The 13029-nt window shown below is 45.1% G+C and overlaps 1 protein-coding gene and 1 non-coding gene across 2 annotated transcripts; one reads left to right on the top strand and one right to left on the bottom strand.

Moving 5' to 3' along the window:
• Positions 1-92: 92 nt before the first annotated feature.
• Positions 93-165, bottom strand: trnaf-gaa (transfer RNA phenylalanine (anticodon GAA)). Its single transcript has one exon. It is a non-coding gene; the product is annotated as a tRNA-Phe (tRNA).
• Positions 166-359: 194 nt separating this feature from the next.
• Positions 360-4588, top strand: rpn1 (ribophorin I). The gene is made up of 10 exons (XM_061290614.1): positions 360-705; positions 1450-1514; positions 1595-1901; positions 1977-2186; positions 2249-2441; positions 2535-2634; positions 2723-2861; positions 3078-3197; positions 3515-3760; positions 3834-4588. The coding sequence occupies exons 1-10, from the start codon at positions 487-489 to the stop codon at positions 4014-4016; spliced, it is 1782 nt and encodes a 593-aa protein (XP_061146598.1). The 5' UTR covers positions 360-486; the 3' UTR covers positions 4017-4588.
• The last annotated feature ends 8441 nt before the right edge of the window (positions 4589-13029 follow it).

Here is a 13029-nt window from a genome sequence, read left to right as displayed (position 1 = left end):
TGCCTTTTTTGCACGTCTCTAACATATTTTCACTTAATCAGAATGTGGCAACTTTGTACTACGCTTTACTGAAGCAAAAGGAAGTCACACACTGCCGAAACCCGGGATCGAACCAGGGACCTTTAGATCTTCAGTCTAACGCTCTCCCAACTGAGCTATTTCGGCTTGTGAACGACAGCACGGCATTATACATAAAAGGCAGACTACGACATGAAACGCCAAGGAACTTCCAGTTTCACTCAAACGTTTTACTATATACAGAACGAGCATTCGTTTTTTAAATTCTCATAAAAAAAGTAAAACAACTGAGCCGAGTCGCGTTCAGTCGCTTCCGGCGCAGGCCTTTGTGACGTAATGACGTTCGTATGAATGAAGCGTCATCTCTTCTCATGCAGTAGGAACGGCGCGGTGTGACGGCCTTTCTACTTTGTTCACCTCCAACCGAGCGCTCTTCTCCCGTTATTCGTCGCCTGCACCTCCGCAAACATGTCCCTGATCGGCACTTTCCTCCTGCTCATGGCCGGCGCGCTGTGTTCGGCCACTTTGGTGAACGACGAAGTCAGGAGAACTGTGGACCTGAGCACTCATTTGGCTAAGATCACCGCGGACATTACCCTGTCTAATCACGCACGCTACGACGTATCTAGCTTTATATTGACCGTGGATCCGGAGCTTTTCCCACATTTGGCATACATGGGAGCCTCGGTGAGTTGAAAATGAGCACATTACCACGCAGCAACGGGCTCTTGTTAGCGGTTAGCTCACTGGCTATTGTGTGCAGGAGACACGCGACCGTTGTTACCCTCTCATACCTCAGGCAAATAATTTTAGTCAAACCTTTGCACGTTTATAATCTGTTTGTACAGTTTTGTCAAATTCTCTATTCTTCAAAGAATTGCAGCAAAACGATGCTAATAAATACCAGTGGCCCAATAGGTTTGCTTGCTAATCGTTGCTAATAAATTGTCTATGGCTAACATTAGTTTGTTAATTACGTTGTCAGGATTGTTATGAAACAATGCGTTTTTTAGAGTAGCTTTTGTTTAATTGCAGTATATTAATTGGTTGACTTCCTTAGGGGTGCACATTTGCTTTAACGACTGAATGACACGTATGCGCTGAGCAGCACACTTCCGGCTACGAGCGCGCAGAGGAACCGCCCACTTTCATAGCCTTTAAACGTGTTTTTTTTTTTAAGACTTAAACAACCCAATGCGAACAAAGTCGTGAGCGACACCTTGAATAATCTACAATTTTTAATGTTTACTTCTTACTGACATTTCGGACATGTCCAAACTGCAAGGGATGTTTTCGGAATAAATGAATCAAAGTGCTTCCTCGGAAAAATTGCCTTCTTGTTTTCCACCACAAACACACACACAGTGAGAACGAAAAACGCTTCGCAAACGGTTAATGTGCTCTTAGTTAAAAATCAACCTGTCTTTTCAGGTGCAAGGTGATGAAGAGGATGATGGCCAACTTGACATCCAGGAAACAAAAATCAACGGCTTAACGTAAAGCACCATTCTCATCCATTTGTAGCAGAAGCACTTGTTGATGTACTCCAAGTCATTTGTGTCACCTTCTTTAACAGTGGGGAGTTTTTCAAAGTAACTCTTCCATCCAAGTTGGTCGTGCACGGTAAGGTCAAAGTCAAAGTGGAAATGACATTCAGCCACGTCCTCCAGCCCTTCCCCTCGGACATCACGCAGGGTGAGCGCCAGCTCGTCATTTTTCAAGGCAACCACTACTTCTATTCGCCGTACCCCACTCGAAGCCAGACGACACGCGTTCGCCTGGCGTCCAAAACAGTGGAGAGCTACAGTAAACTGGGCAACCCCACTAAGACCGATGATATCATTGAATATGGCCCGTACGAGGACATTCCCCAGTTCAGCCAGGTGCGGCTCATCATTCGCACAGTGACAGTCTGTGCTGGCACTAAGTTCTAACCGTGCATGTCCTTTCATGTCTAGGATCCAATGAAGATCCATTTTGAGAACAACACGCCCTTTCTGACTATCAGTAGCATTACTCGCACCATTGAGGTGTCTCACTGGGGCAACATCGCTGTGGAGGAAACCATCGATGTGAGGCACACTGGAGCCGTCCTGAAGGGCCCGTTTTCACGCTACGATTACCAGCGTCAGTCTGACAGCGGCATCTCGTCCGTCAAGTCCTTCAAGGTATACGGGCTTGCGCTTAATTGTTCCTATTTGTGATGTGACAATGAGCTCCCCTTCTGCAGACAATACTTCCTGCCTCTGCACAAGATGTCTACTACAGGGATGAGATTGGGAACATCTCCACCTCCCACCTGCAGATTCTAGATGATTCTGTGGAGGTGGAGATCAGGCCTCGCTTCCCTTTGTTTGGGGGCTGGAAGACCCACTACATGATTGGCTATAACCTGCCCAGCTATGAGTATCTCTACACTTTGGGTGAGTGGATTGGAAACAAAGCCGATTAACATCAGCATTATAATAAATGCCTTTTTCTTAATTACTGTGTGCTGCTAACATCTTATATTTCAGGTGACCAGTACGCACTGAAGATGAGACTGGTTGACCACGTCTATGATGACCAGGTCATTGACTCTATGACTGTGAAAATTATTCTGCCCGAGGGAGCCAAGTGAGTGTCTGCAACAAACGTTTGAATCGATGAATTTGACAAATATATTCTTACTTCTTTGTCTTATTTTACCGTCTGTTTCCATTAGAAACATCCAGATGGATACACCCTATAATATAAATCGCATGCCAAACGAACTGCACTACACGTACCTTGATACCTTCGGCCGCCCCGTGCTGGTCGCCACCAAGAACAACCTGGTGGAGCAGCACATTCAAGATGTTGTGGTAAGGATCCTTTAGATTCTCATTCATCCGAGTCATGGTGATTGACTGAAGGTTGACTCGAGGAAACTCTTTTTTTTTCATTAAACATTTGGAGCTTTTCGGTTGTGGTCTATACAGTTTATGTGACTAGATTAGCATTGGTGTGTCAAAGTGCTTCCGTATTGAAAACCGTCAAAGAATAAGTTCTTACTCGTGCTCGTGTTTCATTGTTTACAGGTTCACTACAACTTCAATAAGATCCTGATGCTGCAGGAGCCTCTGTTGGTCTTTGCAGCCTTCTACATCCTCTTCTTCACTGTCATCATCTATGTTCGAATGGACTTTGCCATCACAAAGGTTTGTTTTCCACCTCCCCCCCCCCCCCCCCCCCCCAAAAATATGACCTGTCCCAGCCTAGATTAGTGATGAATTCCACCATATTCTGAGTTATGTTGTACAAATTGGTGGTATGTTACCACTGTAGGAACACTAAGCCAGTAAGCCCAACAAACCATTGTGTTAGGTTGAACACAAACGATTCAGAAAATGGCAACAGTGCCATCTAGTGGACAAACATCGAATTGTTCTGTATGTACCTGTGAATGAAACAATTTGTGCCTGCTTACCTCATTTGATGAGGTACAAATCGTATGCTTCCTGTGTTCCTCCTTCAGGACCCTGCGGCCGAGGTGCGCATGAAGGTGGCGTCCATCACCGAGCAGGTGCTGACCCTGGTCAACAAGCGCCTGGGCCTGTACAGACACATGGACGAGGTGGTCAACCGCTACAAGCAATGTCGCGATACGGGCGCGCTCAATAGCGGCCGGAAGACCCTCGAGGCGGACCACCGCACACTCACCAACGAGATCAGCTCGCTGCAGGCTCGCCTCAAGGCCGAAGGCTCCGACTTGGCCGACAAGGTGCGCGGCGCTTGCGTTTCCAGGAACGTGGTTAAATAACGTGGACGTCGAGTGACGGGCATCTCTTCACCAGGTCGCGGAGGTCCAAAAGCTGGATGGCCAGGTGAAGGAGCTGGTGGGCCGCGCGAGCCAGGAGGCGGAGCGACTGGTTGCCGGTAAGGTGAAGAAGGAGGCGTACATCGAGAATGACAAGGCGGCGTCACTCAAGAGACAAGATCTGGTCAGCCGCATCGACAGTCTGCTGGATGCTCTCTAAGCGAGATGTCAACGCTCGTCACGCAGTCAAGTATGTTTTATGTATGACAACCCCAATGAATGTGACAGACGTGCTTTTCACATCATGTGGGCTTATCCAAACACTCGTGCCTTGTGATTAACGGAATCACAGGTTGTTGAGCGATACTCCCTTTGTCACATGTCAGACTTTACATGTCCCCTAAGTTTGAATCTCGACTTTTGTTTTTCTGCTTTAGGTTTATCATTTTGCAAGATGAATAACAAGTGCTCAAGTCAATCACTCATGTCTTTGCTCACATACATGGATTTTTTTCAAGCGGTTAGGTGTGGTTTAGTTACTTATCATTGCCAATTGTATTCAGTTTGCACTGTTCTTTTCTATTTTCCCCTGATAATATCGTAGCTCAGATTTTTGGATGTTTGTCACTTTTGTTTGTGATTTTGTCACATTTTCTACATTTACTGATTTTGTAAGAAGTGTTGTGTGCACTGAGATTAAGAAAGACGTGAGACTAAGTTGTGTGAGAAAAGACATGGGGATGGAAGACAATGTAAAGCTGTCAAATTTGAAATAAAAATTGGAGAACCAAACTCTTAAGTGTCTTTTGTCCATTATGCCAAGTATAGACAACCATTTACACATTTTTCCAACTAACATGTTTTAGCAATATAGGATGAAACTAGAGAACCTGACGAAACCCACAATATGCAAATTTGCAATTCCGCAGATTAACCTAAGTACTGAGACGTGTTTAACAAACTACTAAAGTCATGGCCACTGGGGGGCGCGCTTGTGTTAGGTTTGTGTCCCTCTTGACACAAGTATGTCGCGTTTCATTTTGACATACTAATCAAGGCATTGATTGAATGAAAATAAGTTTTAGAATAATAAACAGGATGTGTAAGAGCACACGTTACAACACCAGAGGGGATTTCCAGCGCATTGTTCTAATAGTGTAGCAGAGTACAGCACCTAGTAAGCCCACGGAGGTCAGTCTGAGGTCATTGCTTTCCCTCTGAGGTCATCATGGGTCCCGGCAGGTCATTTCCTGCTCCATAATAACAGGCCCCCTTCCCCTCACAATACTAATGTTAACATTGTATGCGCATACAATAATCATTCTGAAAGTACACGGCAGGGGAAAGCAAAGACAATGTCCGTTCGCGCCGATGCTCGGTGCCGCCGAAAGGCCACACAATGGCATTTTGTTTGCGCTCCAGTGGATTTTTTGCTCTAGCGGTAGACGGGGCATGCTCATTCTCACAGCAGGAGGATCGGCGGAACGCACGCGCACCGGTGAAGGGGATTGTCCGATAGAAAACTGCGCTCACGTCTGCTTGCTGCAATGCGCCGATGCTGTCGGGCCGCTCTGACTTAACTGCTGGCCTCGCAACTTATGAGCGGGTGCCAGCGATGATTAAAAGGAATTCAAAAGACGTTCAACCAAACTAATCATTAGGATCGCCATGAGAAATGATCCGTGTCACTGAAAATACATGTTTGAATAATAGATGAATGGAATTTATCTACAGCCTTCAGTATCACTGTTATTATAGAAACAAGGGCATCCATCAAAGACAGGCTGCAAAACGTGTCGAACTGAGACCGAGTGCCAAATTGGACCAAGATGACGATTAAAAATGTCAAACTTAGGCTATTTGTTGATCGATGACTTTATTACTTTTCACAACTTAAAAGTCATTTTAAATAGTGGTGAGAACTTGCGCAGTCAGATTTCAAAAGCAGCACAAAATTTGTAAACATTGAATTTAAAGGGAATTAAATGATTTGTTTTCAATAATTTGCTCACAGTATAGTCAAAACACAACATTCTGATAAGTATCGTGCTTATGAGATGAGAATTAAACAGAAATTCTTCACTTTTTATTCATTTTGGCCCACTCCTGCTCTGGTGACTTAAATTAACGTTTCAACTGCCCTCAGGTTCACATTGGCAACAACACGTGACCACATTGTCTTTTGTTAAATATGAAACAATCCACTTAAAAGTAGCTCTTAAAGGTCATCTAACTTTTATTCAACGTGGGCCCTTTTTTCCCAGTCTTATATTTTGACTCGAGCCTGGCACAGATGCTGAGTCAGAAGTCGAGACTTTGATAAGTAGATATGAAAAGCCGCACACTAAAGCCTCAAAATTTAATACCACGGTGACTCCCTGCTTGACTGCTGCCTTTCACCTGACATTATTGACGGTGAGGCCCTCGCTTCTTCGCTCAGCCTCGTGATGATTCGAGGCCCTTTAGCATTTTTTTCACTTCCAGTCAAGTCCTCCGGTCCAGGATGTGATTACTGGTCACAGAAGAAGTGCGGTTTATCTGTTGGCGTCAGTCGAGCAAAATTCTGTTTAAACCGGAATTCATGTGCAGCACTGTATCCTGATGTGGCGTACGCGTGTTTGAGGTGGATGAGGGGGTTAGTGCAAGGTGCGGGACGACTTGGCCCATGTGGTTGAGCTGGAAGGTACCCGCATGCATGAAGCTGATTATTATCTTCCTTTCCTGAAGGGGAGTAATGATGCAGAGTGCGCTTTTTCTTTATCTGCCAGAAATAATGAATATGCAAAAATAAAGGCAACTCTGGAGTCAAACTACATTGCAGCTGAAGCGGGTAATTCGCAAGGTTTTGGCCGCTGTGACGTGGTGGTGATTGATTACACGGGTGGGGTGGGGGGGGGGATCACCTGCAGCTACTTCCTTCTTAATCTCCCTGGCTCTGAGAAAATGCCCACGAGCTCACCGAGATGCACAAAGAAAAGCGAGCGGCAGAAGTCACCAGTCAGGGAACAATATCCTGCTCAGAAGACCCTTGGCGGCACGCTCTCATAAATCACCCAGACAGAGCCGCCACCCTCACTGTCACCGTGTTATTATGTGCACACACGCTAGCTATCACGCACTCATTCAATCCAACTCGCTCCGGCATAAAAGGATGTCAACGAAAAGGGGAAATGTGAACCTACAACCTTCCCCTCCAGCACACCTAGGCTGTGTTGAGTCCGCCTGGCTCATCTTAAAACGAAGGCCTTTCCTCACATTCCGCAGTGACAGGCCGCCGGGATGAGAGGTCAGCGATGGCCGAAAAGCCCCGCCCCCTCAGGTACCGGCCTCCGTCGCAGGTGGCGGGTGTGATCCGCCCGCGAGGTGGCCGGAGCGAGGGTGGAGGACAATGGCGGCGTCTGTGGCCCTCATCCCCAGCTGAACGAGGCTGACAGACGCCCCTGACAGACGCGAGGAAGGAGCGTCGAGATAGAGATGGGACTTTCAAGCCGAGGCTTGAGCCTTCGGGTGCGGAGAGATGCATTCTTGTCTAGCTCGGAGGAGGCCGAGAAGGGAGGCGAGCGAGACAAGCATCAAAAGCCTGCTGCCATCTTGCCCCCAAAAGCGGATGTTTACGCACTTCTACCCCGAGCCGGGCCTATCCGCACGCAAGTCCGTGTCAACCTCTCTCTCGGTGTGGATTTGTATGGACCAGACAGTAATCCTCTTCCCTTGTCGCCCTTGTTTGCAACTGTCCACAACTCCCACTAAGACCCGCTGATCTCTGCCACATGGCGCTCCATCAAAGCAGCCACGGTCATGCCTCTCAGGGCAAGTTTGGCCGAAAAAACAAGGCAGCGCGGCTCATAGAAGTCCCTCGGTGCAGCGGATAAGCGGCAGATGAAGCCCTACTTTAGATGCTGTATCGTCTTGGATCGCATGACACTGGTAGAGCCTGTCGGGCTGCTCGGTGTTGGCGAGCGCACACACGCGCGCACACGCGCAAACAGACACATTTCCTACTTTCTCTATCGGACCTGAGTCTAGTGACAGGGGCACTTCCCATTAGCTGTGAGAGTGGCCCTCTCCTTCCCAGGGCAGCCAATTTCCCCTACTCCACAGCTGATAGGAAACTTTGATTGTCCACCGAGCTCACCCGACACAAAGAGATTTTTCCTCTCGCAATCCACATATCTCGCCATCACATCTCCGCTTCGGATCTAGCCTTCTCCTATAAATCCCTTCCTCTTCATTTTTCTTGCATGAAGCAACGTTTGCAGCCTGTGGATCGGGAGTCCATCAAACTGACACTAACTACTTTGATGGCGCCGCAAGTTTCACTTTATGTGGCCACATCTGCATCCTGTGACGCAACACTCCTCCATGTGTAGGATTAATACAAAAGTTGCACAAAAACTTAGCGGTCAAACACCACACATCGATTTTTCATCTCAAACGGGGTACGGCACTTTTTTTTTTTCTACAGGCGTTGTCAAAGTCTGTTAGTTCCGGAATTCTTGTTTGCAAAAGGACTTCTGACTGACCCGGATGACTAACAATCTACACAGACGTGATACTATTTGTAAACCAGTTCACAAATAGCTGAGAGAGCACAAAAGAAAATGGTGGCCCATTAAGAATAGTAAATATAATTTACAACATGATAAATGGGTTTTTAGAAATAACTTCGAGCATATCATTCCATCCATTCTTGGAGGAGAACCAGTTAAACACTTTTTTTGAATATCACTCTTCTAATCCTGTGCAGAATCACCGCGGAGCACGTAAAAGGTTGTCAGGTTGAGCTATCGAGTGACCTGAAAAAGCAATAGGGCCATAAGACTGCGAGCGAGGCGTCTAAACATGTGGCGAGCGCCAACAGGAAACATCTCGCTCCCTCTCTCGCCGCCCAAATGCTGACCCACTATGAGAACACACTTCCTGTCAGAGCTCCTTTAACTTCCCGTGCAGCCACCGGGAATCCCAGATGGAACATTCCAGCTGTGCAATAGTCGCACACCCATTTTGGGGCGCGCTTCATTGTTATGAGGCCTAAATGACTTGATGCCTCATGGACATCTTTGCATAAAGTGCACTGGAATCAATCTCACACTTGGCTGCTTTTCGCGGGTGCTGTTGCGTCCTTTCCACGCTAGAGGTCGCTACATAACAGTTAATTTGCTCCAGCAGTGGGTTGGGCGCTTGAGCTGGAATATCAACGGGCTCCTCTTTCTGCTCTGTCAACTTTCAAATCCACGGACACGCGGGGCACTTTTAGTCTAATTTCATCAAATAAAATGAAACGCCATGCAATGTTTATAAATGTAGGTTTGCGCTGGGGCCATGTAGCGAGAAGAGGGGAGGGGGAAAAAAAAAGCAGGTTTGGTGACTTTGCGTCTGACCTTTTCGGAAAAGCTAATCCCGCGCTATAATAGACTCCAGGGCCGATATGGAAAACTGCTGCACCGTTATCTCGGTTGTCTAGGAGACCATCAGCGCACCACCGGGGCTGCTGGAGATGCCACGGTATTGAAAGGTGTGTGTGCGAGTGTGTGCATGCGCCGTGTGTATGTTGAAGGCAAAGAAATATCTTTTTTTCATAAGTGTCACTCATAAATTGCGCATTACATCTCATGCTATATTATGAACGCGGAGTGTTTGGTTCCCAGGAAGCATTTTATACGATTTTAAACGTAGTGTAGAGGGAAAGGATCACATTTGTGTAAGGTGAATGGGAGTGTCCTACACACAGCTCATTGAGCGCCTGACATCAATTAAAGGATTTGGTAGAGGAGTAAATTGAAGCAGACAGTGTGTGATGACACGCGGAATGGAAAATAGATCAACTGACCAAAGTAAATATTTTCAAGGGCGATAACTTTCATAAATAGCCTAGTCGTGCAGTTATAATTAAAATATAGCCTAGCTCATACATCTCATTTTGGAGGGATTTTGTGCCTCCAAACACGCACGCAGAGTGAAAAGGTGAACCGAAATTCAAAAACCGAGATGGGACTAATCAGAGAGATAGGCATCATATCACCGTGATGTATATTTAATATAGCTTGTATTGATATGTTAAGTGTGTGTGTACAGATGACCCGGCCAATAAACGCCAAATGCAGCTTATATTGGCTGCACAGCTCGCATCCGTGTAAATATTTCTCATTCTCTGCGCCTATCTGTCTCTATCGACCTACACGATCTCCCCCCGCACACAAATGATGCATTAGATGCATTCAATGTATTTGTTGTGCAAGTTTGAAAAGGCGGCGATAATCTGGGAGCGAGAGATAAGGAACACCAATTTATTCAGCGGCACTTTGGACCCCCGCTTCCAGCCTCGGTCGGTGCTGACACCCCCAGCAGTTTGCTGATAACGATTAGGCCATTTATTATCTTCACAGGGAACAAAGATTGCGTGGTGCCCATGAAATATTACCCGTGGTAATAATCAGAAGGAGGGGAAGAAGAAGAAGAAGAAGAGCCCTGGCATCTGAGGCAGTGCATATACTATTTGAGTCATCTCAGAAGGAAAGAGGCGCACACGCACAGAATTATTATTATTGTTATTATTATTATTATTAATAATTTGTCATTATATGTAAATGATGAGCTCTCAGATCATTGCTCTGCATGGTGAGTTTAAAACCAGAAACAAAAGCATTTAATTCAATCGAAATTCACATTTATTTTTTTGTTCCCTTTTCTGTCTGAGCCTTTCAGCCTTTCTTTCGTCTGTTTTGTGAGCGTGTGCACTCTGGGGAGCACAAGCCCGGCATGAAGGGCTCGCGAGGCTTGCGGGGTTGCCTGCATGGCTCCTCTTTTTGCACCTGCCCTGCATCAGCGACGCGCACGGGCGCAGGTCGCGTGCAGGAGATTTGAGGGGCTTTGCATGTTTTACAAAAGTTGGGAGATGCTGTGGCGTATAAAACACATCCACACACACACACGAGGAGGGAGGGAGGGACAACCGTCTTTCTTATTTAACACGGCGGGCGGATCTCTAACCAAAAATGGCAACAACGTAATTTTATTTTCACCCCAAAAATAATAAACATGATACAATTTTGTGGGGTTTTCTTGTGTGTGGGAGGGGGAGTTCCATTTCAATTAAGATTTAAAAGTTTGTCATAATTTGGACGACCACCATTAGGGCCTAATTGGCTTCGTTGAGTTCAGAAATATATAATTGAGTAGAGTTATTTTACTTTTAAAAATTGCGCCGCGTACACCACACGAAACAAAAATGTAAAAAGAAATTGGTTGCACTGCGCCAATTGTTCTGCTTGCATGGCGTTGCTGGTGGAGAAAGAACTTCTCGTGAGTAAACAACTTTGATCATTGCGTGTATTCCAAAAGTGTAAGCAAAGGTATAATAATATAATAAAAATAATGAGAAAAAAAAGTTAACAGATACATCACTTTGAAAAAAAAAATAGCAAAAGAGACACAAGTTCACATTCTCAGGAGGAGGACGACGTCGTTGCAAAATTATCTGTCGGATTAATTCAGTGGGGGATTTTTTTTTTTTGAAAAACAATCCCAAAACGCACCTGATGATGTGTCAGTAGCGAATCAACACGACCACTAACTCGCACATTCTCGCGAGATCTAAATACAAAAATCTGTCACACTTTCGGATTGCAATGAATTCCTCCATTCCAGCCTTTTTGTGCTGCGGCCATCAGCACATTTCTTAGCCAAACACATTTATTAGTAAAGCGATCAAGGCTGAACGTTTTTGTTTTTAGGCAACTGGTCGGCGGGTGAGTATCCCTTTAAATAACACTTTGCTTCCCTTTTCAGATTACTGCAAGTGGAACTGAAGATGCAAAGCTGTCAGGTGGAGGTCGAGAGGATGTTCCCTTCAGCCCGTCACTGGCTGCATTTTTTTTTCTCTCTCTAAAAAGGATGCCGAATGCTGCTGCCTTGCACAAGTGCCTGTGAGCCTATCTAATTGTATGGACGCACAAGTTTGTGCTGCTATTATTGAGCCTGCAAAGCCAGCGTGCACAGAAGAGCGCCAGACCGAACACACACACTGTCTCGATTTCACACTCGCACTAGCCGCATGCATATATATTCACGCACGTAAACACAACTACTTCGCAGCCGATTCGATTCAAAGCTACAATTACATTTCCTCCAGTGCAGCTCTTCGAAAGAAACGTCTCCCAGCAGATGGCGAGTTTGTTTCTTTTTGATGACATATGACGGAGAGAAGAGCCTGAAGCAGTGAGTGGGTAAGTCTGTCTCGTTGTGGAGCCATTTTGGCGTTTATAGTATTTTTATAAATTTATGATCAAATAAAATGTTTACCTTGTTTGACATTTTTGCTTTGTATATATATATATATATATATATATATATATATATATATATATATATATATATATATATATATATATATATATATATATATATATATATATATATATATATATATATATATATATAAACAAAGCAAAAATATATATATATATATAATTTATAGTGCAATGCTATATATACATTATTGTACTTTAAATATCAAAATATAAATTACTGTACTGTATGTTATTTGTGGATCATGTAATAATGTATACATTATACTTTCCAGAATAAAAATAACACTATAAATCATTATAGTAGTGTAGACACATGTTGCCTCAGGCTTTGCTCAAACCAAAAATAGTCATCATGAAAGGGATGACTGTATCATCATCCAGATATTAATGATGACAAGATCTCCAATTGTTACGCTTCACATTGCATAACAAGTGCTGTGGCCAGCTTTCATGAGTAGAACATGAGAGGCTGCGGGGAGAATAACAGCATGTTGTCACTCCTTCTACTGTCTGCACGCTTGTAGAATGCCTCAACCTGACAAGTCCGTGAAAAGAAAGAAAAAAAAAGCGAAAAATGACAAGAAGCTCGTTCTCCAAAGGTATTTCAAGTTCAATGCATTCGGAACTAGTAATAGTATGACGGTGAGCTGACAGATTCTTCATAGCACCACCCAGGCCTCATTCCCGGCAGATAGATGCTCTTGTGACTGGGTGCTGGTGGCTCCAAAGCCCCTGGGTGCCCCGGCTCCATCTAATTAGGCGTGAGGAAAGGGGACAATAATGCTTCAGCTGCTCTGTGTCATTCTCCTCTCTCTCTGCCTCTGCTTATCTTCACAAGCCCCACATGGCTCCCCCCCTAGCTAAACACACAAAGAGTGCACACTTTTGAACAGTCACACACCTCCACTCTGGATAATGATGGAT

This window comes from Syngnathus typhle, linkage group LG11 (genome assembly GCF_033458585.1).
Source record: "Syngnathus typhle isolate RoL2023-S1 ecotype Sweden linkage group LG11, RoL_Styp_1.0, whole genome shotgun sequence".
In the NCBI taxonomy this organism is placed as follows: Eukaryota; Metazoa; Chordata; class Actinopteri; order Syngnathiformes; family Syngnathidae; genus Syngnathus; species Syngnathus typhle.
Note: the sequence above shows the minus strand (reverse complement) of the source record. Positions and strands in the feature narration are given on the sequence as shown.